This window comes from Acipenser ruthenus, chromosome 23 (genome assembly GCF_902713425.1).
Source record: "Acipenser ruthenus chromosome 23, fAciRut3.2 maternal haplotype, whole genome shotgun sequence".
Lineage (NCBI taxonomy): Eukaryota > Metazoa > Chordata > Actinopteri > Acipenseriformes > Acipenseridae > Acipenser > Acipenser ruthenus.
The window spans coordinates 18,994,994-19,020,642 of NC_081211.1; the positions used below are offsets into that span (position 1 = coordinate 18,994,994).

The 25,649-nt window shown below is 39.2% G+C and overlaps 1 protein-coding gene across 4 annotated transcripts in view; it reads right to left on the reverse strand.

Moving 5' to 3' along the window:
• LOC131699625 (teneurin-2) overlaps positions 1 to 25,649 on the reverse strand; it is an 842,004-nt gene that overhangs the window by 210,640 nt on the left and 605,715 nt on the right. The window contains exon 1 of one of the 4 annotated variants that reach the window (XM_058996768.1): positions 3,641 to 4,072. The exons of the other annotated variants lie outside the window; for them this stretch is intronic. Coding sequence (XP_058852751.1) covers positions 3,641 to 3,689 — 49 coding nt within the window. The 5' untranslated portion in view covers positions 3,690 to 4,072. Of the gene's footprint in view, positions 1 to 3,640; positions 4,073 to 25,649 lie in introns of those variants that run through there. 4 annotated transcript variants of the gene reach the window in all.

Genomic DNA, 25,649 nt, shown 5'->3' on the forward strand with positions numbered 1-25,649 from the left:
TTGATCAATAGGCCACCGTGAGATTTTGTATTTCACGAGATAACACAGAAACTCCAATAGCAAGAGATAATCCAATAACAGCATATTGGAAAAAATAGATTGCATTTTACTACAGCATCCTTACCAAATTAGAAATCATTACCTTTTAGAAACAATAATGGGATTTTTTTTCTTCTTTTTTTTCTTTTAAGTCCCATACTCTCTAATGGGATGCTAATATGATGCTAAGGGCAATAGGGTTAATGGATTCCATATTTCCAATTATAATCTTTCCCTTTTAATACACAAAGGATAACTATGCGATGGGTAATTGTACAGCATCGTCCTGACATAAGACATTCGTTTGTAATGTCAGGTGAGGAGTAACACATGAAAGAAAGTTGTATTTTGGGTTATTTAAGACAGACAGCCTGTTTTTTAAAGCAGCTCATTGACTTCTGGGAAATAACAATATTAACCCACTGAACCGAATATTAATAAGCATAAGCTTCATGATTACCATTTGGTTACCTATATATAAACAAAAAAACATATGAATTTGCAAGACCATTTTAAGGTCCTATATCCTAATCTTATACATGGTCCTTACTAAATAATACACATGCAGTGGCGGCATGCAGTGAAAATGTAGACCAGTCCCTTGTCAGTTATCTCTGATTAGGTCCTTATCACAATCCTATTGCCATGCCTTCATATGCTATATACTAGGAACTGTAATTATTCACATTTGAGTAAGTCTATTCAGCCAGTTCTTTATAAATTCAAACTGTGATATTCTTATTGAATTACAATGCAATGCAAGCCCTCAGCAGGCTGTTCTACAATATTGGTATATAATATGCACAACATACTTGACACTTGTATAACAAAGCCGCGCTGCAATTTAAAAGCTGCTAAAATGCATGTAAATCACACAACATCCCTATCACCAAGTTCCAGGATGCTGTGTCACTTTTTATCTCCTATCACACTTGCATATACTCTGTGGTGTACCTTTTTGCTTTTCTACAGATAAAGGGAATTTAAAAGTCCTACCAGATCTACTAGTCAGTGCATATGCAGGTTTAAAATAGGCCACCTGTCTCTGTACACAATTAAAATAGTGTTACTTCAGCAATTCTGTCGCACAGATTCTCAGTAGTGTATGAAAACAACCTGGTGACAGTGTCTTCCTAAAAAAAAACTGCTCAAGGAACTGAAAAATATCCTAAAATTGTGATGTAACATACAGAATACACACAGGGTGGCCATTATAGACAGATTATCCTCCTACACATGTAATCTTTAACCCATAATCACCTGGGACCGGAACTGGGCTGGTGGTATAGAGATTAACAGTCCAAAAAGACTTGTTCCCCTTTAAAAGACTTTTTAAAAGACCAATGTTGACCACAACAAACAAAAACAAAAAAAAAAACTGGCTGGACCATTTTACTTTCCAAAAATAAAAATAAATAACAAATTAACATAAAACAAAATGTTTAAATTAAATAAACATTGATTTTATCACACATTTTAATGTTTATTTTAAGTGGTTGATAATACATTTTAGATGCACAAAACACAAGTCTTCTCAAAATACTGTCAGGTGTGCCGCAGGACACTGCCACCTAGTGAGAACCAAGGGAGGTAAATTGTGCATTGTGCATATATTTCTGTGTGCATGCTTACAGCAACAACACAAGAAACAGCCACTTCAACCCACAAGAAGCAATGCAAGCTGGACACCGCATGTTGTTAGAGGGATAAACTGCACTACAGCAGTAAAGCAGTTGAATAGATAGTGCACAATCAATGTTAATAGTGACTAATGCATAATCAATGAAGCTACAAAACATGCAAACATGTTTGTTTGATTTGAAATACTTTATAAAGTAAAGGGGGAAGGTGATGCACTGAAGGCATATGTAGTGTATTTGCAGCATTAAATAATAATGATACTCCTTTCCTGATTTTTAGTAACCCTAATGGCCTTTGCCGTAGTTTCTTAACTACATGTACTGCCAGCACTCTGAGGTTAAAGGCTACAAAACAATCTGAGATCGATGTCGATATACTGTACAGGCTTCTGTCAACTGGGGGGAGGGGGTGGGGGGTATTGTATTTAGTCTATATATGTATATAAAATATCATTAAAAAGGTATTCACCACAAATTATAGGTTTTATAAATATCTATTGACTTTCTAGAGCAGTAATTGCTTTCTCAGTTTGAAGGTTACTGCAGAACACTAGTTTAAAAGCCAAGCACAGCAGCGAGTTAAGAAAACCAGAAAGATTGATTCTCTTTGTAAAATTAAGAAACAGAAATACACCATATGAATAGTTGCTTAAGCATTAATTTCATCAGACGTTTAAAGATTTTTTTTCACCTGAAAAACTACTCGTCTTAAGGTGAGAATATTTTACCAAGAAAATGTTGATGTTTTCTATTCAAATTAGCACCTACAATATTCTCAGTATTCCAAGGATAACACAGTGAAAATCGTAATCTAATTGGAAGACCCTTTTCAAATAATACTGCAGGCTTGGACAGAATACTTCAGTTCCGGACTATGTTATTATTTCTTGATTCAGTAAATACACAGCGTTAAACTGAAAGAAAAAAAAAAAATCCTCCACGAAAAAATCTGCATATCTGTGTTATTTTGTCTCTACTTGTCAATACTTTGAAAGCACAAGATCATTTTTGTGACTGATGGAAATATGATAAGCAAACTGATTTGTTTAATCCTTTTTTTACCTTGGAATTTTATTATTTTATTTATTTATGTATTTATTTATTTATTAATTTATTTATTTACATATAATAGAAAAGACAGTTTAACACCATAGGTGCTAGAACAGAAAGATAATCAATAAACAAAAAAAAATAAGGGTAGGGAAATCAATGGACGTGCCAGCCAAATACTGACAGAAAATGCCACGCACAACATTAAATAAAACAGCCAACACAAAACACATGCAGAAAATTGTCTGTCCAACCAATATTTGGCATATACCATGTATGTGTAAACAACACAACCTGGCTGGACTATTGAAATTAATTCAACTTAGAGAAAAAAAAAAAAAAAAAGTATATGTACTTACTTTTAATATTAATTTGCAGAAAGCTTACAAAAGATAACAAAGTGAATAGTAAATCTAACTTTTGGTTTAAACCAGTGCAGAACCCATCCACAGTATCATAAGCATAACATGCTGGCTAGCTGCTGGTAAACCACACAGCTTTAAAATACTACTCCCGTCCTCAAATTCACATGAATGTATAAGTGCAGAAGAAACAGCAATGATGTTAATTGTCCTCTGCCATCCCAACCACAGTGATACAATTATTAAATATCAAAATAATCACAACACTTAGGGATTCATTTAATATGGGGTAATGCCTTTCCATACACAAGGAGTTAATCAATAGCTTGATACTGTTTATTTTTTTTTTATTTTTATTAGCACTCTTACAAGAAGACCATAGATAAATTAGACAGTTTTGCTGTGGTTTATAATAAGACCATCTAAGTTACCTATCCAGGTTTTAATTAGATGTATTTCAATGCAAGATACCACTTTTCTAAACAAGTTACAAAATCACCACACACATCCATTTCATCCGACTAGCTACAATGCGAAGGTACATCTTACCTGCCTCACAAGCAAGCGTTTTTCCCCTGTGAGTACCAGAGGGAAGCATCTCTAGCCTTTCCACTTGATGGTCGGTCTCAAATTACAGAAGCCAAGTCCTTCTATTCACAGAAAAAAAACCGCTGTTGGTTCTGAAGTTAAATTGAATAGCTTTTTGTCGATCCTGCTTAGTCCTCTCCAGAGGCCACAGGTATTTGGGGAAAGAAAGAGAGAGACGGGGGGTGGGGAGGTGGCTTAATAAAAAGAAAACCACCTCTTAATCTTTTGCTGGAGTAAACAGAAAGCGGGATTCTTGCTCCAACCTAGCTCTGCACATGACTGATGATAGCCGTGTGCCTGCAAGCTCCAGCTACAGCTCTGCAAGGCGTGAGAGTGAAGACAGGGGGAGAGAAAGAGGCAAGTCATTGGAATGTGACAACGCGTGTACATCAGAGAAAGGGAGAGGGAGAGAGAGGAGGAGAGGGAGTGGGCTAGTGAGGGAGAGGGAGCGAGGGAGCAGGGAAGCGTGCACGACAGAGAGAGAGAGAGAGAGAGAGAGAGAGAGAGAGAGAGAGAGAGAGAGAGTTTGAGTGCACTTGCAGAAAAATAAGTTTATCTGCAAGAGATTTTGGTACAAGTTGCTACTGAAAAAAAATCTTGTTCTAGACCTATAATATGGGTGTTTTTAAGCCTGTAAAATGTTGAAGCCTACAGTAAATTAGAACAACCTCATGAAAATAATCTCTCATGAAACTAATGTTGCTATCTCTATAATGCTGGTAACACAGTTTATATAAAGTGTTACAGGAGGGAGGTGGAGTTGTGAGGTTTGACTAAAGTCCTAGCTGTGCCATAGGATTGACAAGGTCTAATTCCTAAAATGCAATTATTAATTTCTCATCAATCACCCTGCAGGCCTTTGATCATAATTAATTTCAGTCCGTGTCATTTCAAATACATTATTTTCTAAAGGACTGTATCCTCTTTCATTGGTCAATCTGAAATTTAGTACAATACAAAGGAACACAGGTTATACGATACGCCTCAAGATACTGTATTATACACCAGACTTTGAATCCATAAGATTGAGTTGTTTGATTTGAATGGCACCATTAAACATGATATTTCCAAAACTAAGATACCCTTAAGGCAACCATGGGATTGTGCAAGACATATATAATCAATTATTTCAGTACATTGCGGACGAAAGCCCTTCTTCAGCTGTGTAGAAAGAAAACTAAACACGGTGCAGGGAAAAGTAAACTGCATTGACATCAATTAAAAAAAAATAGAAAATGTATAAGAAATAATAGTGCAAGATCATGCAGTAACTTAGAGGTTTTAAATAAATGATCAGGGACCTTTACAGAGGCAACTACCCTTCTGCCTCCCTCCCAAGGTTTATACTGTATATATATTTTATTAACACTTTATATTTTTCGAATATATATATATATATATATATATATATATATATATATATATTATGAAATGTATCAATGCTGGATTAGAGAGCATGTCATAAACTATAACAACAGAACAGTAATACCTTAAAGGTATTAACATGGGGTTCTACAGTCAAATCCATACAAATGAATGCTTTTCTGTACGGCCATAGTTCTTCGCTTCCTAACTTGGTGAACCACTAGAAGGTAATGTCTCCGAATCAGGGTTCTATTGCTTAAGTAACACCGATGCTAAAATATACATAAACTCTATAAATAGATTATTTAATTCTGCGAATAATATCAGATAAAGCACTCTATCACCAAACCAATTTTACTTGTGAAGAAGGCGATAGGCTGGTGTTAATTTGTCAGAGGTCCCCTGTTCCTTCCCTTTATTCCCCCAGAACCACTAGAAGGTAATGTCTCCGAATCAGGGTTCTATTGCTTAAGTAACACCGATGCTAAAATATACATAAACTCTATAAATAGATTATTTAATTCTGCAAATAATATTAGATAAAGCACTCTATCACCAAACCAATTTTACTTGTGAAGAAGGCGATAGGCTGGTGTTAATTTGTCAGAGGTCCCCTGTTCCTTCCCTTTATTCCCCCAGCAGACACCAGTCTTGACAGCAGATTCTGTCACCGTCTGAACTGTGCAGATGATGACAGAAAAAACAGGCACGCCTTCCAAGCTGAGAAAAAAAGTGAAATAAATAAATAGTGAATACCCACTAGCCCTGAGCCGCAATGCCGAATTGACACATGATGTTTTATATTATTATATGACCAGATTTCATGGAAATATATGCCTCCCCATCAAGAGTCAAGATCAAAGCCAGTGCTTCTACATTTTACTATCCTCAGAACTTCAACCAGTATTCTTTGGGGGCATATGACCATTAATTTTACTATGGAAGCTCGAACAAAGACTGGTTAACCTTTTGAGGAAGGCCCTTGAGATTTCACACATAAATCTGACTGCACTGGGCCACACGACACAGCCAGAGAAACGCTTAAATATCTCTTAGTTTCAACAAGGACATGTCTCGTTATGTTTTAAATAGAACTACGTCTCCTGTTAAATGTATCTTAACACAATGTGTGAGCTGAATCTCTAATGCTCATGATTCTCATTGGGCTATAAACCTGCAAACAGTTGTACCAGGTCTTTATGTCTGATGTTTTTATGCAGCGTGCTTACAGAATTCAGCAAAGGGTAAGGTATTCCACATGTTTCTTCATAGCATTATCAGCAAAGGCAGTGGAAATTGCTCTTTAATGCTGGCGTCCTGGAACCACTTGATATTCCACTCAAATCAGATTGAGCTAATTTAGCTTTATATTGCCATCAAAAAATGTTTTCTGAAAAACTGATGATGGAAAATGATTGACGCATTCAGAAAATGTTATTAATTTGGTAATGGAGATCAATAACAGGGGTTAAATATCTGCGTAGGTTTTTTACAGAAAATGAAATTGTGGGTTATCAAGTTGTTCCAGGACACCACTTATTATTGCTTATAAAAATGTGTTACATCGCCTAAATAGATTGAATTATTAGTATGAAGACACTGTTCCACATTTGGGCATAAACTGGGCATAGGACATATCCAAGCCCATATTACTGCTGTGCCAAGACAGACAGACAGAGCGTGCCAGGCAGTAATCTATGCCAAGGGAAGACCTCTGAGACTAACTGAAACCATCAGTGACACATACAGTTATCTACTGAAAAAGTAATCCGTTTGGTACATTTAGGTCAGCATAGTTTTAACTGATTTTAAATATAGTCCTTCAGCATCAATACGAGGCAAATCTATCGTATTGAAATAACTTCCAAAGATTTTGTATTCAATCCATTGTAAAGAGTGCAATAATTGTAAAACCCATTAAGAATGACTGAAAAATGTAACATGATAGAACATTTTAGAAATACAGACCTCACAGGTACGCATGTGTAGGGCTTTTTTTAACAACAAAAAAAAATTCTGATTAAAAAACTGCAGTAACCCTGGCAGATGAAACTAAAAGGTGTTCTGCCTCTCACCCAGTGCTTTATCATACATTAATTTAAACAAAAAAAAACATTTATCCTCTTGTAAGCCGTAGTGCATTGTAGTTTTCAGCATCCCTGTTGCACCAGTCTCATCCAGCATATCTCAGAGACCAAACCAGCTTCCCAAGAGTGATTCATCTTCTAACACTAGTTAGATATTTGCTAATTAGCATCTGACGTGTGAAGAGAATACGAGAAACATTTGCATGATGCATGATGATGCAACGAATGGCTCCTACAGTTAACACCAGCTGAAGTGATCTCCTAGAAGAGATCGAGGATGTATTTGAATAGATCTACTGTAAACAGTTTACGCAAAGAGAGTTTCATTATTTAATCCTGATATTTTATTAGGCGTGAACAGAGGCACCCCACTAAAAATAATGAAAAAGAAATCTGCCTTTCACATCACAAGTAATCAAATCAAAGCCATAAACAGTCTCTAACAGTAATTATGAATACGAGAGCACTACTCAAGAGAAGCATGAATTTGAACACAGAGGTTAATAACACAGCAAGTCAGTTTTGAAAAGATTGAATAAACCATTTGAATTTGAGTTTGATGATGATGAGTTATCAGGTTACAAAACAGTACTGTATCAGTTTTGAATCGATTAGCAAAGAATAGCTATGAATGCCAAAAAGGTGTTCTTTTAAGCGAAGTTCCTGTTCCTTTAAGTGGAGCATTTACAATGGAAAAATTCTGTTTCAACCCAAGGTTGTTCTCTAAGCCAAAGTGTTATCTTTGGAGGTGTTCCTATACATGGAGACTACTGTACTGACATTGACTGTTGTCGGTAGATTTAATTTCAAAACAACAATATTGACATTACAGAAAATACTTACAAACTCTTCCTTCCTTTTCCCTCATGATAAATGTGCAGGACGGGATATTATTTTGGATTGTACTGTAGCTTCATCTGAACACAGACCTGTAATACAAGTGACCAACACATCCTTGGCCCTCTTTTTCAGTCAAATCACACAAAATGAACAGGCCAGGCCAATCAAATGAAATTGTTCTTTGGTGGTAACTAAGAAATGTGACTGAGAAACCCGTGAAATAATATCTTCTGTGCCAACTCTGTGTTTCATGACACAGCAGGGGATAGACTGAGGGGAGGGAAAGGGGTTTATAATAAGGTTTTCAATTTAATACAAAACTGTGATTAAGTGGGATTATTGATACAGATATATATATATATATATATATATATATATATATATATATATATATATATAGGGGTTGGTTAAATAAAACTCATGTCATAACAATGCCAAGTGGGGGTTCTTAACAATCAGATAGGCACTTATTCAAGGTGACAAGTCTGCAGTTTCTCAATTGGTTGTGAAGAGATCATTCTTTTTGGGGTGGGGGGTGGGGGACTTGAAGCAAAGTATATATTTCAGAACGGACAACAGCCACTTTTGAGACTGTTTCTCAGAAAACATCAGTAGTTTGTGACATCTTGGGTATAGAAGCACCTACCAAACTGCAAGGCTGCTAACCCTCTATACAAATTGATCAAACAGATGTTTTGTCTACTCGTCTAATCTCCATAGTGTTGAAAGTGCATAATGGGGGGGGGGGGCAAAATGCCAGACATGTTGCCTTTCGTCAGCAGGACAGATTTTAATTTGTGAGTGTAATGAGTAAAATGTTCAGTAAGCGGTTTTGGAGTTGTCATTAGTATATTCTGTCTGGTAATGTAATAAACCAGACAGACAGTAGGGGGTCGTAGATATCAATTACGGTTGTCAGCACCCCGCTTGACTTGACTGTAGTGAGAAGTAGCCATTTATTTCAATGCAATTAACTGCACTTAACTTTTGTCGCACTAAATGTCTAATGTAGGACTTGTTTAACGTACAACATTCTTATGGAAATATCACTCATTGTCTTGCACTTGGGTATTCTATACCCAATTCATGACACTTAGGCCCACATTGATAAAAGGATTGCACATGTTTTACGACCGTAAAATGGGCACTGAAGGTTCTGATTTCTTGGATGGGATTTATAAAACACACACAATGGCATAAACATGCAATTAAGACGTGATTTGTCTCTGTGAGCTTTAGCCCTTGATGCATATGTAATTCAGTATATGCATATGTAATTTTGGGGTGTTTCTGAATGAAACCGTTAAAATTGGGAAGGGGATTTTGCAAATGAGGTCTATTAAATATTCCATCTAATTTATTAAAGCTGCTGGTTATTTGCGGGCCTCGTATTTGCTTGATTATTTTCAGAACTCTGAAAAGCAGGCATTAATTTGCCACAGTCAGACAGTAGGCTATATAAAGGTAAGGTGATGTGGGAGACTTGTCCGCCAGCAAAAAGGAGACATCGTTTTCAAGGACAAAGAAACATTTAATAACATTTTGCAAAGAGCTAATTTTTTAACCCTTCTGATCAAGTGAGTTTGTAAATTGCTGTTTATAATACCATATTGTTTTGCAAACTCCAATTTTCAATACATGTTTCATAGGTTACATGACAAAAAACAAAGTCTGCAATAGATAATATAGAATCCATGTAAAAAAAAGGTTCTTAGAAGCACCTAAAAAGTTCTCCCCACAGTGGCAAAGCACTATTCTAACAAGAGCCTTTACTTCTAGAGTGAACGATATTCCGATGCGAAAACAAAAAAGTCTCATATACATGACAATGAGGGCTCATCCTCCACCGTTATTTTAGTAATGCCTACATAATTTATGTTTTGTAATATGGCATTCTGGTATTTAACAATACTGGTTCAGGCAGTATTGTTAAATACGAGTTTGAAAGAAAATGGTAAAAAAAAAAAAGAAAGACAGAGGGACAGATGACGCAGTTAGTTTGTAGCTAGAGCAAATACAGTACAGCTGGCTGTAGGTACATCTGAATAACGTAGCTATATTATAGACCATACAGGTGTGCTTTAAAATTATACATAGAGTCAGAAATACAGACATACATAAGAAATAGGAGAGTTGTAACTGCATAAGAATTTAAGAAGATATAAGTTGTAGTTAAACTGAAGACTGTTCGTATGCAGCTGTATTGTTGTTGAACATATTGCTGTACAATGGAAGGATTACACTGTGTAACAAATTGGTTTTTTTTTTTTGGTTCCTGGGTAGTAAGTGTTATTTCCTAATTGCTTATGCCTCAAAAGTATAGAAAATGGCTATTATTCCCCACAAACTTTGCTTTTGTGACCAGGACAGTGATATTTTGAAATTTACCTGTTTTCCAGAACATTCCAGGCAGATTCAGTGCTGAGTAAACTTGGAGTAACTTCTAGAACTTTCTAGAACTTTCCAGTAATATAAATAGTAGTATAAATACAGGGGCCTTAAGCCCACCAGTTCAGTTTAGTTCCAGCTGCCTAAGTGGATACATATCTGAATTTTTCTGAGATGGCATCAAGAGGCTGCAATGGTGGCATTCCTGATGGGTCTCCAAGGCGGTTTTACCAAGTTTCCCTGCTATCTTTGCCTTTGGGACAGCAGGGACACCAAGGCGCACTACCACAGGTAGGACTGGCCACAGCGGACCGAGTTCTCTGTGGGGAGGAACAACGTCAAGTGGGAGCCACTGGTGGACCCCCGGAAGGTGCTGATGCCACCACTGCACATCAAACTGGGCCTTATGAAACAATTTGTCAGAGCTCTAGATAAGGAGTCGGCAGCCTTCAAGTACCTTCAAGTCTTCTTCACTAAGCTGTCTGAGGCAAAGGTCAAAGCCGGTGTCTTCGTCGGACCACAGATAAAGAAGATGCTGGAGTGCAATGAATTCCCTAAGAAGCTCACTAGTAAGGAGAAAGCGGCTTGGAACAGCTTTGTCACAGTGGTTCGGGGCTTCCTGGGCAATCACAAGGCCGAAAACTATGTGGAGCTGGTTGAGACTCTGATGAAGAACTACGGCACAATGGGCTGTAGGATGTCCCTCAAAGTCCATATCCTTGATGCTCATCTTGATAAATTCAAGGAGAACATGGGAGCGTACTCAGAGGAGCAAGGCGAGCACTTCCACCAGGATATACTGGACTTTGAACGCCGCTACCAAGGATAGTATAACGAGAACATGATGGGAGACTACATTTGGGGGCTGATTCGTGAAAGTGATTTACAGTATAATCGTAAATCTTGAAAAACTACTCGCTTCTAAATCTTTTGTAGTCATTTTTGTATTACTTTAGTATAAATACATGTTAATTTGGATTCATATGTTTCTTTTTTTCTGACTTTATGTGAACGAAAAGACACAAATTCGCCCATTTTCTCATTGGAAATAGGTAAATTTCAAAATATCACTGTCTGGTCACAAAAGCAAAGTTTGTGGGGAATAATAGCCATTTTCAATACTTTTGAGGCATAAGCAATTAGGAAATAACACTTACTACCCAGGAACAAAAATTGTGTTACATAGTGTTATTCACCCGTATGACTGCCATGGATGTAGTAAGTAAATTAAACTTATTGTTTCTGAAGTCTGAAAAGTCTATAAGCATGGAATTATTCTATACGAAATAAGAAGCTGAACTAATATGTGAAGCACAGTAACTGGATGATGTGCCGTAATGTATAAGCAACCTAGACTACAAACTCTGAAGTGGTACATTTGTTTATTAAGAAGCCACCGCACATTCCATATTGCATTTCTTTTTTATCTGATCTCTTATCAGTCTACACCCCATCACGCAACCTTCGCTCAACTGATCTTGGATTGTTATGTGTTCCCTCTGTTCACCTACGTTCTATGGGCGACAGGGCTTTTTGTTGCTATGCCCCAAAACTTTGAAACACCATTCCTAAAGAGATCAGGGATTCTGCCACTCTTAATGCTTATAAATCTAGCTTAAGACCTACTTTTATAGAAAGGCTTATGTTATTGTTATTATTATTATTATTATTATTATTATTATTATTATTATTATTATTATAGTAAAATGTCATTCTGTGGTGCTGATGCAATGCATGGTTTAACCTCTTGTGTGCTCTACTTAACCAGAAAACAACCCTTGTTGACAGGCTAGTTTGTCTCCATTTTGCAGAGGAGCTGTCACATGCTTCCTCCTCCATTAAAACCTGTTTTCTGGTATGGCACTCAAATCAGCAGACCTCTATTCCTACTTACAGCAATGCCTGTGACACATTCAAGCTTTGTTATAGCTCAGAAAGCAAGACAGGCATTTCAAACAGGTGTTCACCTTTGTTTTCTAATAATATTTAACAGTTCAGTAACACTTAAGATATATATATTTTATTTTTAAGTAAGGTTTAGTCACAAGCTCATGGTGGAAATATTAGCGTAATAGGTCTTTCTTGTAAAATCAGTATACATAAAAACCTACAAAGCACAGTAAACAAAAAAAAAAATTGTACTTGAGGTACACCTGAATTTAAATGTGGGATTGTTACCTCCATGTTGCTGCAGGTATAGTAGCAGGGGGTGGCTACAGCTAAACCCAACTAAACTATGGAAGAATGTAATGTAAACAAACCAGCCAGCCAAACAACATTTCTGATGAATCTAGAAAACATGCATCCAGAAATCATTCTAGGACAGCTTTAACAGTTAACAAAACTGATTTATTATTATTATTATTATGATTATTATTTTTTTAACATGTGTCTACAATAATAAAGAAAGGTACGAGGGCACTGCAGCTTGAGTTTTTTCAAAATGTCTTCATGTTTTAGGGTTAAATCTCAAAAGAGCCACTTAATTTTAACCAATCATTAAAGCAACAACCATGTCCAGATGCTGTTTAATTACCAACGCAAGGAAGCTGTGCCACAGGGAATCGAAACAAATCTAGACAACACCAATCGATCAGGGATTTATTGGCTGACTTAACCGGTAAATTACTGACAGAAAAAAACAGACGCTCCATCCAGACAATTTCATTTGACCATACAGATCTCTTTAATTTGTCAATTTAGATTTCCAATATCAGATTTTAGCAGGGGAACCTGACAGAGTCCAGCAAGGATTCAAAGAAGAAGAAGAACAGGAATGTCAATGATTGGGATTTTATTAGGAGGTTGTTTCCACCACTGTCAAATAATGTGATACTATTTTCCTTTCCAAAGTTCAGAAGTTTGTCAACATTTTTTCCTGAGCTACAAGGGTAATAGTTTTTGTTTCACCTAATGTATGTATCCTATTCGGACGCTTCTGGATACTATTAACAAAATCCTCTGCATTTGACTTTACTGGAGTTAAAATATTTTTGTACCGTACTGACAAACTGTTTTTTCAACTTGTATTTGACAATGGATACGTCTTCAAGGACACTGAGCTGAATCTTTTGTAAGATAATGAAATAAACAGCATCCTAGGAGACAGCCACTGTTTTCATAAATATTAACAAGCCAACTGAACGCTGGTTTGTCACCGTTCCGACGTGGATTTGAATTCTTAATGTTTCCCAATTTTCAATATTTGCAAATGTTTATAGCTGACGTTTTTAAGGACATGTACTTGAAACTTTCCACATGCCATTTGTATCCATGATTCTTTTTTGGATGAGCTGTCTGAGACACCTTCTGTTTTGTGCAATGCTGGATTCACACTTTTGGATTGCGCTGGGAATGCTTTAAGCAACCACAATGCTGTTCTGCTGTTGTTACACATTCATGTTGCCCCAAAGTCACTTGACAAGACTCAACCCGAGACCATGAGGGAGCAAGGTCCTGGGACAATACTGTAACTCTTGATTGCCCCACATTTGCAGTGAGAAAGTACTGTGAACTCAAAGTGAACCACTGGCAGAGGTAATGTTATCCCGTGCATTCTACAGACTCAATTTAAAGAGACAGAAGCTGCCTTATCCAACAACACTTTAATTTGAATAGGGCATTATGTAGTTTTTGTAGTACCTTCATAAATGCCACTTACACTGTATGATTACGTGCATAATCCATCATAATCATTTAAAAAAGTGACATGCATAGGACGGTTTTGTCAAATGCATTGTCATCTACATATATATATATATATATATATATATATATATATATATATATATATATATATATATATATATATTTAGAAAAATTACAGCACATTTGGTTTGTAGAAACACTTGGTTTGTAGAAATATTTTGACAACATGTTATGAATACTTATAAGCATGTCATGTTGTTTTCAAAGTGATTATGAAGGACTATGCATGTGGCTCTACATTTGTATGTGGCCTTGTCACAAAGACGGCCAGAGTGGGTGGCGTCAGACCAGAAAGGATTTCAAACACAGAGACGGTGGTTGTGATGAGCTGAGTGCAATGGCTGCACTCAGCGTTTATTAACAAAATAAAAGGTTTAAACAACGGAATACAAAACAGGACACGGCACTTGACGCCAAAATAAACAGACAGACAAAACGACTGACACTTAACAAACGGTGCACGGAGACAAACAAACACGGTGAGAACAAACACTTATATTTACGATCTTTCACTTTTAATTACTCCTCTCTCTCTCACCCGTTCTCCTCTTCCGAACACCGAACCCCGAATGCATGCTACGTGTCTCTATATATACTGTTGTGCTGGGATTCATTACGTGAAACCCTGTGCTCGCATATTATATTTTAAATGCACGTGCGTGATGTGCAATCCCGTGCCTAAATACAAATATACAATTTAAACACACGTGAAACACAGACCCGTTTATATCCCGTGTACCAATCTATACACCAACATTAACATACGCACGCATATATACAACACAGAACACACAAATGCACACAGGGGCGGGGCACTTTGCCACATATACCCCCCCTTGTGCGCAGTACACATGGCCTCAACGGCCACCTCCCCCCTTAAAAACCCAGCAGTCCAGGACAAAGTCTCGGGCTGGGAAGGGAGGCTTCAGTGGGCCCATGGCTGGAAATGCTGTCAGCTCCCCTGCCGGTAGTGGCACGGCTGACAGCATGCTGGTCCCGTCCTGCAGCGAAAAAGCTGCGGGGGCAGGTGGTCCCCCGACCTCCCCCTTCTTCGTAGCCGGCAGCTCCCTCCTGTGGGGCTCCGGCCACAAGAACTCCTGCAGCGAAACTGCTGCTGGGGAAAGTGGTCTCCAGACCTCGTCCCCCTTCTTCGTGGCCGGCAGCTCCCCTTTCTGGGGCTCCGGCCACCGTACTCCCTGCGGAGGTACGGGCAGCAGAGGCAGCTCCTGCTCCTCTGCTCTGGGCGGTGGCGGAGGCAGAGGCAGCTCCAGCTCCTCTGCTCCTGGCGGTGGTGGAGGCAGAGGCAGCTCCAGCTCCTCTGCTCCTGGCGGTGGTGGAGGCAGAGGCAGCTCCTGCTCCTCTGCTCCTGGAGGTGGTGGAGGCAGAGGCAGCTCCTGCTCCTCTGCTCCTGGCGGTGGTGGAGGCAGAGGCAGCTCCTGCTCCTCTGCTCCTAGTGGAGGAAGCGGTGGAGGTGGCGGAGGCAGAGGCAGCTCCTGCTCCTCTGCTCCTGGTGGTGGTGGAGGCAGAGGCAGCTCCTGCTCCTCTGCTCCTAGTGGAGGAAGCGGTGGAGGTGGCGGAGGCAGAGGCAGCTCCTCTGCTCCTGGCGGCGCTGGCTCCCTCCGCTGTGGCGGCTGGGCTGGTGCGCGCCGTGCTGCCTTCAGCAGCATGAATAGAGGCTGCTGGGGGACACCAGCCTCCTGCCCCTCTCCCCCCCAAAAATTTCCAGGGGGTTGGGCCTGTAACTCCTCCCCTTCCGGCTCTTGGGGCTGAACCAGCAGGCATTTTCCCTCTGCTGGTGGCTTGGGTCCCAGAGCTGTGGAAGCCCCGACTTGCCTCCCTTTGGGCTGTGGACGCACCGACTCCTCCCTTTTGGGCTGTGGACGCACCGACTCCTCCCTTTTGGGCTGTGGACGCACCGACTCCTCCCTTTTGGGCTGTGGACGCACCGACTCCCCCCTCTTGGGCTGTGGACGTTCGGGCTCCCCTCACTCAGGCGTAGGACGTTCGGGCTCCTCCCACTCAGGCGTAGGACGTTCGGGCTCCTCCCACTCAGGCGTAGGACGTTCGGGCTCCTCCCACTCAGGCGTAGGATGTTCGGGCTCCTCCCACTCAGGCGTAGGACGTTCAGGCTCCTTCCGCTTGGGCACTGGCGAGCTGGCATAGGGGCATCCTGACCAGTCATGTCCCCCTTCCTCACATCGCCCGCACCAGCTCGGTGGCACCTCGGAGCAGTCCCTCCAGCGGTGATCCACCTCTCCGCACCAGGTGCACCAGGGGAACAGGTTCTCTGGCTCCTCTGGCCGCTGTTGCAGTTGTGGTTGGGGCGGTGGGAGCAGCAGTCTACCTCCCCCTGCTGGTGGTGGAGACTGAGGCGACCCCTGCTCCTCCCTCTCCTGATGGACAGGGCAGTGGGCCACGAAGTGCTCACCTCCGCAGATGGGGCATCGTTGGGGTAGCTGTCCGAGGGGGTACCAGGGGCAGTTGGTGTGGGAATGCCCAGGCTCAGCACAGCAGTAACACCCGGGCTGCTGTTCCTCCTCCTCCTCACCTTGGAAGGGGCAGATCGCCACCGTGTGTCCTTGGACCCCACAGGCCATGCACCAGCCTTGGTCCTCGAGGCCCCCGAGGAGGTCCTCCAGGTCCCGGCAGCCGTCTCTCCAGCCTTCCATTTTCCCCTCGGGGTGCACCAACCAGTCCCATATTTCTCGGGACGGTGGGGAACCCGGTGGCAGTGGGGTGGCTACTGCTGGTTGGGGTGACCGCTGCTTCTGCTGCTTCCTGCAGCTTCCTGCAGCTCTTTCTCCCCATCCCTCTTCTTGCTCTTACTTTTTTTTTTTTTTTTTTTTTTTTTTTTGTAATCCAGACCCCTCCTGGTCTGACGCTTGGAGGCGCGGCTATCCCACGAAGACACCACGTGTCACAAAGACGGCCAGAGTGGGTGGCGTCAGACCAGAAAGGATTTCAAACACAGAGACGGTGGTTGTGATGAGCTGAGTGCAATGGCTGCACTCAGCGTTTATTAACAAAATAAAAGGTTTAAACAACGGAATACAAAACAGGACACGGCACTTGACGCCAAAATAAACAGACAGACAAAACGACTGACACTTAACAAACGGTGCACGGAGACAAACAAACACGGTGAGAACAAACACTTATATTTACGATCTTTCACTTTTAATTACTCCTCTCTCTCTCACCCGTTCTCCTCTTCCGAACACCGAACCCCGACTGCATGCTATGTGTCTCTATATATACTGTTGTGCTGGGATTCAATTACTAATTAATTACTCACTTGAATCCCAGCACGTGAATTCATTACGTGAAACCCCGTGCTCGCATATTATATTTTAAATGCACGTGCGTGATGTGCAATCCCGTGCCTAAATACAAATATACAATTTAAACACACGTGAAACACAGACCCGTTTATATCCCGTGTACCAATCTATACACCAACATTAACATACGCACGCATATATACAACACAGAACACACAAATGCACACAGGGGCGGGGCACTTTGCCACAGGCCTATATGAATGGTGTCATGAATACTACTCCATTTGCAATTTGTGGAATGTGCCTAAACCAATGGCAACACATGATTATGTGGTGCAGTGTCATACCAGTGGTGCAGCTAATTAGTGATGGTCTTTAAACAGGAAGCAAAGATCCTGCCAGAAACTGGGGCCTACGAGAAAGCTGACAGCAGATCAAATCTCTTTTTAAAAACACATTTAAAACATTTAAACCTACATCAAGACATGGGAAGAGGTTGATAAAATCTGCAACTTGAAATTAAGAAACACCCTGTGGAAGGGTGGTGGGTAATTCACTGACACACAGGACACAGAGAAGTAATTTAGGAACACCGCACAGGTGCCCAGTTTTATTATGGGAGCGTAATTTCTTTTCAGCCCGAAGAGGGCGCTGTTGTCTGTGGTCTGCCGTACCAACTATGGTAGCGACAGAGCCACAACTATACCGGGGTGGTACAGGATACAGAGGTTCAAACAAAACAATAATCAAAAGGCGAAAGGAACAGGGAAAATAAAACACAGTAAACAAAACTACAAATAAAAGGTGCTGCGCTCGGCAGCTTCAACCCAACCGTCGCTACCCGCACGGCCCGGGTCTCCGTCCTACACTAGCGGGTCCCTCAGCCTGCTATACACTGTTTACCGGGGCTGCCCAAGGTTTTTCTCCGCTACCGCTAATTCTTTTATTTTATTTTTTTTTTCTTGTTGGGATTTCCGTCCCCGCAGCCTTTACGCCAGCGCTTCCGCACACCTTTCACGTCTCAGAGGGCAGACCTGAGGGAACAGCAGAAAGTTAACTTATAGGGCCAGCAATTACCCCAAGACCCGCCTCTCAGCCACTCAGAGAGAAGGAAAGCCCGCACACCCACTCTCCCACCTCTCCGTGTCACTGCCATGACTGACAGGCAGATATTGACGGGCTGCTGCCCTCTCCCTGCAGCACTATGAACACATCAGAAGAGTCAGCACAGGTCTCCCCCTGTTACACACACGTATCTTTACAATGTCTTAACAGTCAGATCTCATTAATCCAAATACACTATCTCTGCCTAAAGCCTAAAGCAGAATGCCTGTTTCAAAATGTAAGCACATGATAATCTTTGGGTTTATATCCCAGTCACCCCCGTTATAAAAGACCATGAAACTAGCTCCATAACTCGTGGGGATGGTTGACGACATAAAACTCTGTCTCGATATGCTCCAATTCCACTTCCAGTGCTATGATATTCTCTTTGATTTTGGAGGATCTGATGTGAAATTCAATTAAACTACAGATACACACTGGATTCTAGAAATACAACCCACATTATCCACATTCAAGTAATACCCTACAAAGGAAAGAAAAAGGCTCCTGGGGATTTTATTATAATGAGCATAAGAATCTCTGAAAAGGAGTGATGATAATACAAATAAAAAGGTTTTCAACCTAGGAGAATCACCTGCATTGAAGTATGCAAATGTCTTACAAGCACTATTAAATGTCACAGAAATTAGTTTTAAGCTAAGACCCTGACCCAGTAAATTAGTGGTATAAAAAATGCTAGAACACGGAGGCTATGAAAGTTCTATTAATGCTGTTCAATGAATGGACACTTGTGTTATTAGTGAAACACAATGCATTTCAATGGGCTGTATCATAAAACTTTATCTAGTGTTGATGGATTCAGTAGGCATTGATATTCATGAAAGCGTTCTACATTGAGTTGGAGTTTATTCTGATTTAAAATTAAACTGTCGAGTTAGTGTTTTGTGAATTTAGGGGGCTTTACGCCTCTGTATAGCATTGTTCTATAGCAGGCCTCTCAAGGGGCTCTATATAGGCTAAGCAACCGGGTTTAAACAGGTCCTTGAGCTGAGAAAAAAACAAAACGGCATCAAACACCGTTATACCATTAACTTCTGCATGAATGGCGGAATGGTCATAAGTCAAACAGATCCTGCCAACAGTGCAACTAAATCACTGCTTAGTTGTTTGCAATGCCTAAGTAGTACAATTATATTGTACGTCTTAGTACCCAGTTAGCAACATAAGTCCGTTCTGATTAGTTAAAGGGTATGAAAGATACTTCTCATCAGCATGCCTTGTATTGTAGTTAATGACACTGTATTCATTTTAGCGCAATTATTTGAATGATACTTCTCTTTTTGGCCCAGCTAATTATATTTAAAATGGAAAGAAATGTGTTAATCTGCACACACACACACACACACACACACAAAAATGTAATTTGGATTAACTACACTTCAAGGTGTATTATTAAAATGGAATGCATCCTGATAATTGCATTTCTGCAAAGAAACAATATGTGATAATTTGTGCGTTTTATCAAAATTGGATTGTGTGGGATTGTGGAGGATTTATTGAATGCATTTATGTCATAAATATATAATAACAATAATAACAATGCCAACTTCTTTAGGTAAACCGAATTGAATTACAGTTTATTTAATAACACTCTTTTTCCAGCCTCGACTGTACAGCTATGCTCGTACTTCCTACAGATGCTTGCACTGTATCCCTGTCGGGCAATATGCATCTCCAGTTGGGGGTTGTAATACTTAGAGCATTTAGCTTCAAATGTCATTTTTTAAAAATGTATTTGTTCCACCTTTCCCTCATCTTTTAAAAATGTTTACAATTATTGAGAGTGCTTCTGGGTTCTGACGCTAGAATATTTAGCTATCATCATTTTTCTTTATATCAGTCTTTACCTGGCTTTGAACTTGCTTTGAGCTTTTTGGAGAATTTTAACTGCCTAACATTAAACAGCATTTCTCATTTCATCCAAACCATAAGACACTGTGACCTTTAAACTACAGGCCCAACCTGCTCAACATAAATAGGTCGGGTAATTAGATGAGACCAGCCAAGTTGAACGGTCTTGTCACACAATTTCAATGGAACGAGGAAGTCTGGGCAGTTAGAATTTTGCTGACAAGCTCACAGAGACAAGTAGAAAAATGATAACATCATCATAACTCAATATTGGGTGAAAGGTGAAAAAATAACATGACATTTAAAAGGTATGGTACTTTCTTCTTAAAAGTACTTTCATGCTGAATGACCTCTGGTTACTAACTACTGTCAATAAATAATTCAATTCTTAGTTTCAGGCTAACCTCTAGTAGTGCAGTACCATACTATTTCTAAACACGACGAAGATTACTTGCTCCAGAAGTAAGCAGCAGAACAGCATAGCGTTTTTAATACGCACAAATTGGGAACAGTGCACATCTGTTTACTGAATTCCTATGGCATGCCAAATTATCATTTAGATATATCTCAAATTCATTGATAGTATCTTCATATATTTAAAGATATCTCTAAATCATTTAGTGATATCTCAAAAACATTTAGCGATATCTCAAATACATTTAGAGATATCTCAAATATTTTAGCGATATCTCAAATACATTGAGATATCTCAAAATTATTTCCAGATATCTTTAAATGGAGCTTTAAATGAGATATCTTATAATAAGAAATAACTTCATGTTCATTTAGAGATATCTCTAAATCACTTACAGATATCTTGAAATGACTTCCTGTTCATTTCAAGATAATGACAATTGGACAGGAAGTCCATTCAAAACAGACAGCATTTTCACAGGAAGTCATTTAGAGATATCTTGAAATGACTTCCTGTGTATTTCGAGATATCTCTAAATGAACAGGAAAATATTTAGAGACATCTCTAAATGATTTTGGGATATCTCTAAATGAACAGGAAGTTATTTAGGAGATTATTAGGAGCTCTAAATGACATTTTGGCGTACCATACTAGCAAAACAATATTTAAGGATATCTGTAAATCAATGTGAGATATCTAAATGATAATTTGGCTTGCCATAAATTCCCAGAACTTTACTGTAAATTACATATTTGCTAACTCTTTAAAAAACAGTTTTTTTTGTTTGTTTTTTTACAGGCCTGTAAAACCCTCTGAACACTTGTCAGACAGGTTTACAAGATCTGTGTTTTCAGTAGCTGACTATATTACACTGCTTAATTTGGATCTAGCTATTGATCAGTAAATGGCAGAATTAATTGCTTGTGACACGGAGGAGAAGCACTCTGGTCGCAGCTTGTAAAGAGTGTGATTGTAGACAGATGGTTAACAACTTTGAGAATCAGAAACAAAAGGATGCCACTTCTACATGGACTGAAGTAAGGCATTACATATTGAAATCTAATGTACATCATGAAAAACGGCTCATGTGCAGCCCTTACCAAATCATTAAAAGAACAAACCCTTCTGCAAATTATACCATGGGAATGACAAAGTGACAATATTTATTCAGACCCCTCAGTGGAGAGAGTTCTCTTCTAATCCACTCACCACCAAGATAACACAGTGGGATTACAGGGCCCAATGAACAGTAGGAGCTCTATCACTGAAACACACAGTCAGAATAAATAACAGCTTTGAAATGCACTACTTACAAATGACAACAGTGGCGAGATGCAGATCCTCGGTATACAGACTCCGGGCGCTTTTTATTCCTCCCTCCTAGGCCTTTCCTCTCTGAAACACTCATTAAAATGAAGTATAGTAGTGCAGGTGAGTGCTATGTTCCCAGTGGAGATGGTATAAAAATAGGAGCCTTCTTTGCAATTGTCTTGTCATTGGAACACATCCCCAAGCCCCAACCACATCCTCCAAAATTCTCAGAAGTATGAACCCCTTGTCACCTGTTAGATATCCCCGGTCCTATGCAATCTTACAGTTAAATGGCCTTTATTATTGCAGCTATAAGTCTTCTTTATTAGAATCAGTATAGGGTGCTTCCTTGGAAACCAAGGGCATGACCATCTAATATCTTATAAGCATGCACTGGATTGCCTGTTCTCCAGGGAGCTGCACCCTGCCTCGCCTTTTCTTATTTAGCTTCCAAATGCACGTGATTGAAGGAAACGTATTTGAATCAAAGCTTCCTCTTGAATACTGGCTCCCTGACCTTGGTTAAAGTACATAATATAATAATTTCACTGGCGAGGACCAGAGAGCAGATCACAACTCATCTGGCCTTTCAGAATGAGCAAATCACTGGCAATCTGGAATGAATCATTAAAAGATGTGGAAGATATTATACATATCTTGTATTTGTCTTCATTATTGAAGTAGCTATGACAGTTTTTGGATTCTTCCCCTTAAAGGTGTTTTTGGTCCCACTGGTATTATTTAAAACTGAGACACATGTGTAAACCAGCAAAGAAACAATTATATGATTTTATTTAAGGGCAATTGCATTTAGACATACAGAGCAATTAGCTCTTCTCAAAGTGCCACAACTGTGTGGGTGGGGACATAGAATGAGCTACACTTGCACTTACAGACAATAGGCTAACATTGGGGTTTCCACACTAAACGGATTCTTGGGGTGAAGTATTAAATAAATGGCAGCCAACGCTAGCCACTAGGTTTCCATTCTAAAACTTCACACCCACTCCAGAGAGAAATATAAAGGGGACATGCTGGTGATTAATGCCATGTTTCCATCTGAACCATAGATTGCAATATTACAATATTTCCCTGATAATATAATTAACTCAAAGCTCTCTGTTTAATCAATCAATCAATCTTTATTTTATATTGCGCCTTTCGTAGTGGACCATCATCACAAAGCGCTTTACAAGATGCAGTAACAACAAGAAAATCCATAATACTTTAAATACAGAGAAATGATCTGTATTTGTGTCTATATATTTAAAACCCACCTCTTATGTTTCCTCCAACAGTGCAGCTTGGAGAGATTGGGGCGATCTAGTTCTGCTAGTTTAGTCCTAACTGGGGCTGACAGAGTTCCAATTCAAACTGGGTTGGTCTCGATCTGCTGCTAATGGGAATGAATCGGACTGATACAAAAGTATATTAATAAAACGAAGACCAAATTTTAGATGCTGTATTGGGATGGTACTCAAAATATTAGCACATATACATTTTTTTTTTATCACATATAGGACATTCTTCATATCTTGTTTAGCAATGAACATGCTTCTTAATGTTTGTATTAATATAATGATATCACAATCAAAACAGGGAAGACTATTTGGCATTGCTACTAACAGTTTTTAATAAACTCAGGATCCATATTTAGTTAACTTTAAGCAGCGAAACATGTTTAGCTAAATCTACATCACAGCACAGGAACAATTTGTATTTTTTATTCATCAGCAACGCGATGTTAATCCAATCAAAATGAGTATCGCTCCACATTACTTCTGTTTATTGCTCAAACTTGTATTTCCCTAAAATGCAGTTTCCTAGCTGATAGTGAGTCTACTTTTCAAGAACAGAATAAACAACCGTAAGATAAAGACATTAATAATGTCAAAAGAGACTCCCTCATAAAAGTGTTGGATCATTGATCAAGTCATATACAAGAAGCATGAGCTTCAATCAAAAAGTATATGCTTTTTTTTTCTAAATACACTTCACCTCTCTGGACTTTACAATGCTTACCTATGCTATGACTATGGTGTAAACTTGTAGCAGGATAGGATATCATTTTAGTATAGGAAATGCTGTTTTTGAGTCCAGTGATTCAAAACGACATTGATCAGATATTAACATGAATTGGTGAATGTAGTTTAATTTTATGTAGCATTCTTGACTCTCTGACTTTCTGAATTGCTTGCCAGTCCATAGTAAGGACAGCCCAGCCTAGTTTTGGGAAAATGCTGTTGGTATCAGGAGAAGCCAGATCTCTGGATAAGCGATGGTATAGTGTGCTCATTCAGTGACTTATTGGAAAATGGCAGTGCCCCTATAATTTGTGTCAGGAATGCCTGCTGGCTACAATAAGAAGGTAAGTTTCCATTTTTCAGTTATAAGGTATAACCCAGAGAAGAGTATTTTTCCTTAACATTCAAGAGAGATCATTTCCTGAACATGAGCCAGGAGATAACACCAGCAGCTCAGACTTCATACGCCAATGATATTGAATATACAGGCAGAGCTGTACATTGAAATGACCAAGTAGCTGAAAAACAAACAAACAGGTGAACCGAATTAAAACATTTCATCACATTTATTTAAAGGACTCCTAGGTGCTTTAAAAATAAAATACAGGTCTGTGTTGAAAATACAAATTCTATTGGCGTCTTTAGAAAATGTGTTACCACAATACTGCTACTGTATTTGGAGATACAAAAGGCAACCCCCTTTTCCAATGTTTGCTTTGATTCTTGAAGTATTTGAAGTGCTGCTGCAAATACAGTAGTATCAAAAGCAATTAATGAGATTTCAAGGGGAGGAATCTAGCAGCTAAATCTACCATTTGTAAATAAAAGCAGACAAAAGAGGCAGTGTTTTCTTATATTGTAAAGTGAATATCAGGCTAAAACTATTGGAGAATGTGGCAAGCAGACACTAGTAAATAATATTTCACTTTAGAATGCAACACGATAGAAGGGCATGACAGCTTGTGTTACTGAATTAATGTCTCTTTAGAAAAGGCATCTTTAAAATACTGTGGTAAACAGACAGAATTTATAACTAAAAGGTATGTGTTTAAAGACTTAAATGTGTAGATATAATTATTTATTTTAGCTTATTAAGAGAACAAGCAGTCACATTACAAATCAGATATTATATACTGAAATGGCAGCAGTCGGAAGGTTATCCAATTAAACGTGAATATTTGTTTCATACCCCTCCTTTCTGAACAATGCTAACTAGTCTGGTGTATTGTGTAGCCTTGTAGCCAATGTAAAACAAACAGATGTCTGGACAGGTAATGCAATTGAATTCCGATGAATTTTCTAGAGATTGACTAACTTTTTACAGAGGAAAAAAAAATAAAATCCAAATAACAGAGAGAGTTGATATAAAAAGCAGCACAATCTCTTTCAGTGGTCTTATTGAAGCTCTACATCCAATATCAAGGCTCTATGATTTTCTGAGCTTTCCAACTGTGACAGCTTGTTTGCTAACATTATTTTCTTTTTGTTCACAGAAATTGTAGACACTGTTTAAAATGTATGATAAATTCAGGGTTTGGATACTATGTGATGCCCATTAATAAATAGCAGATGTCA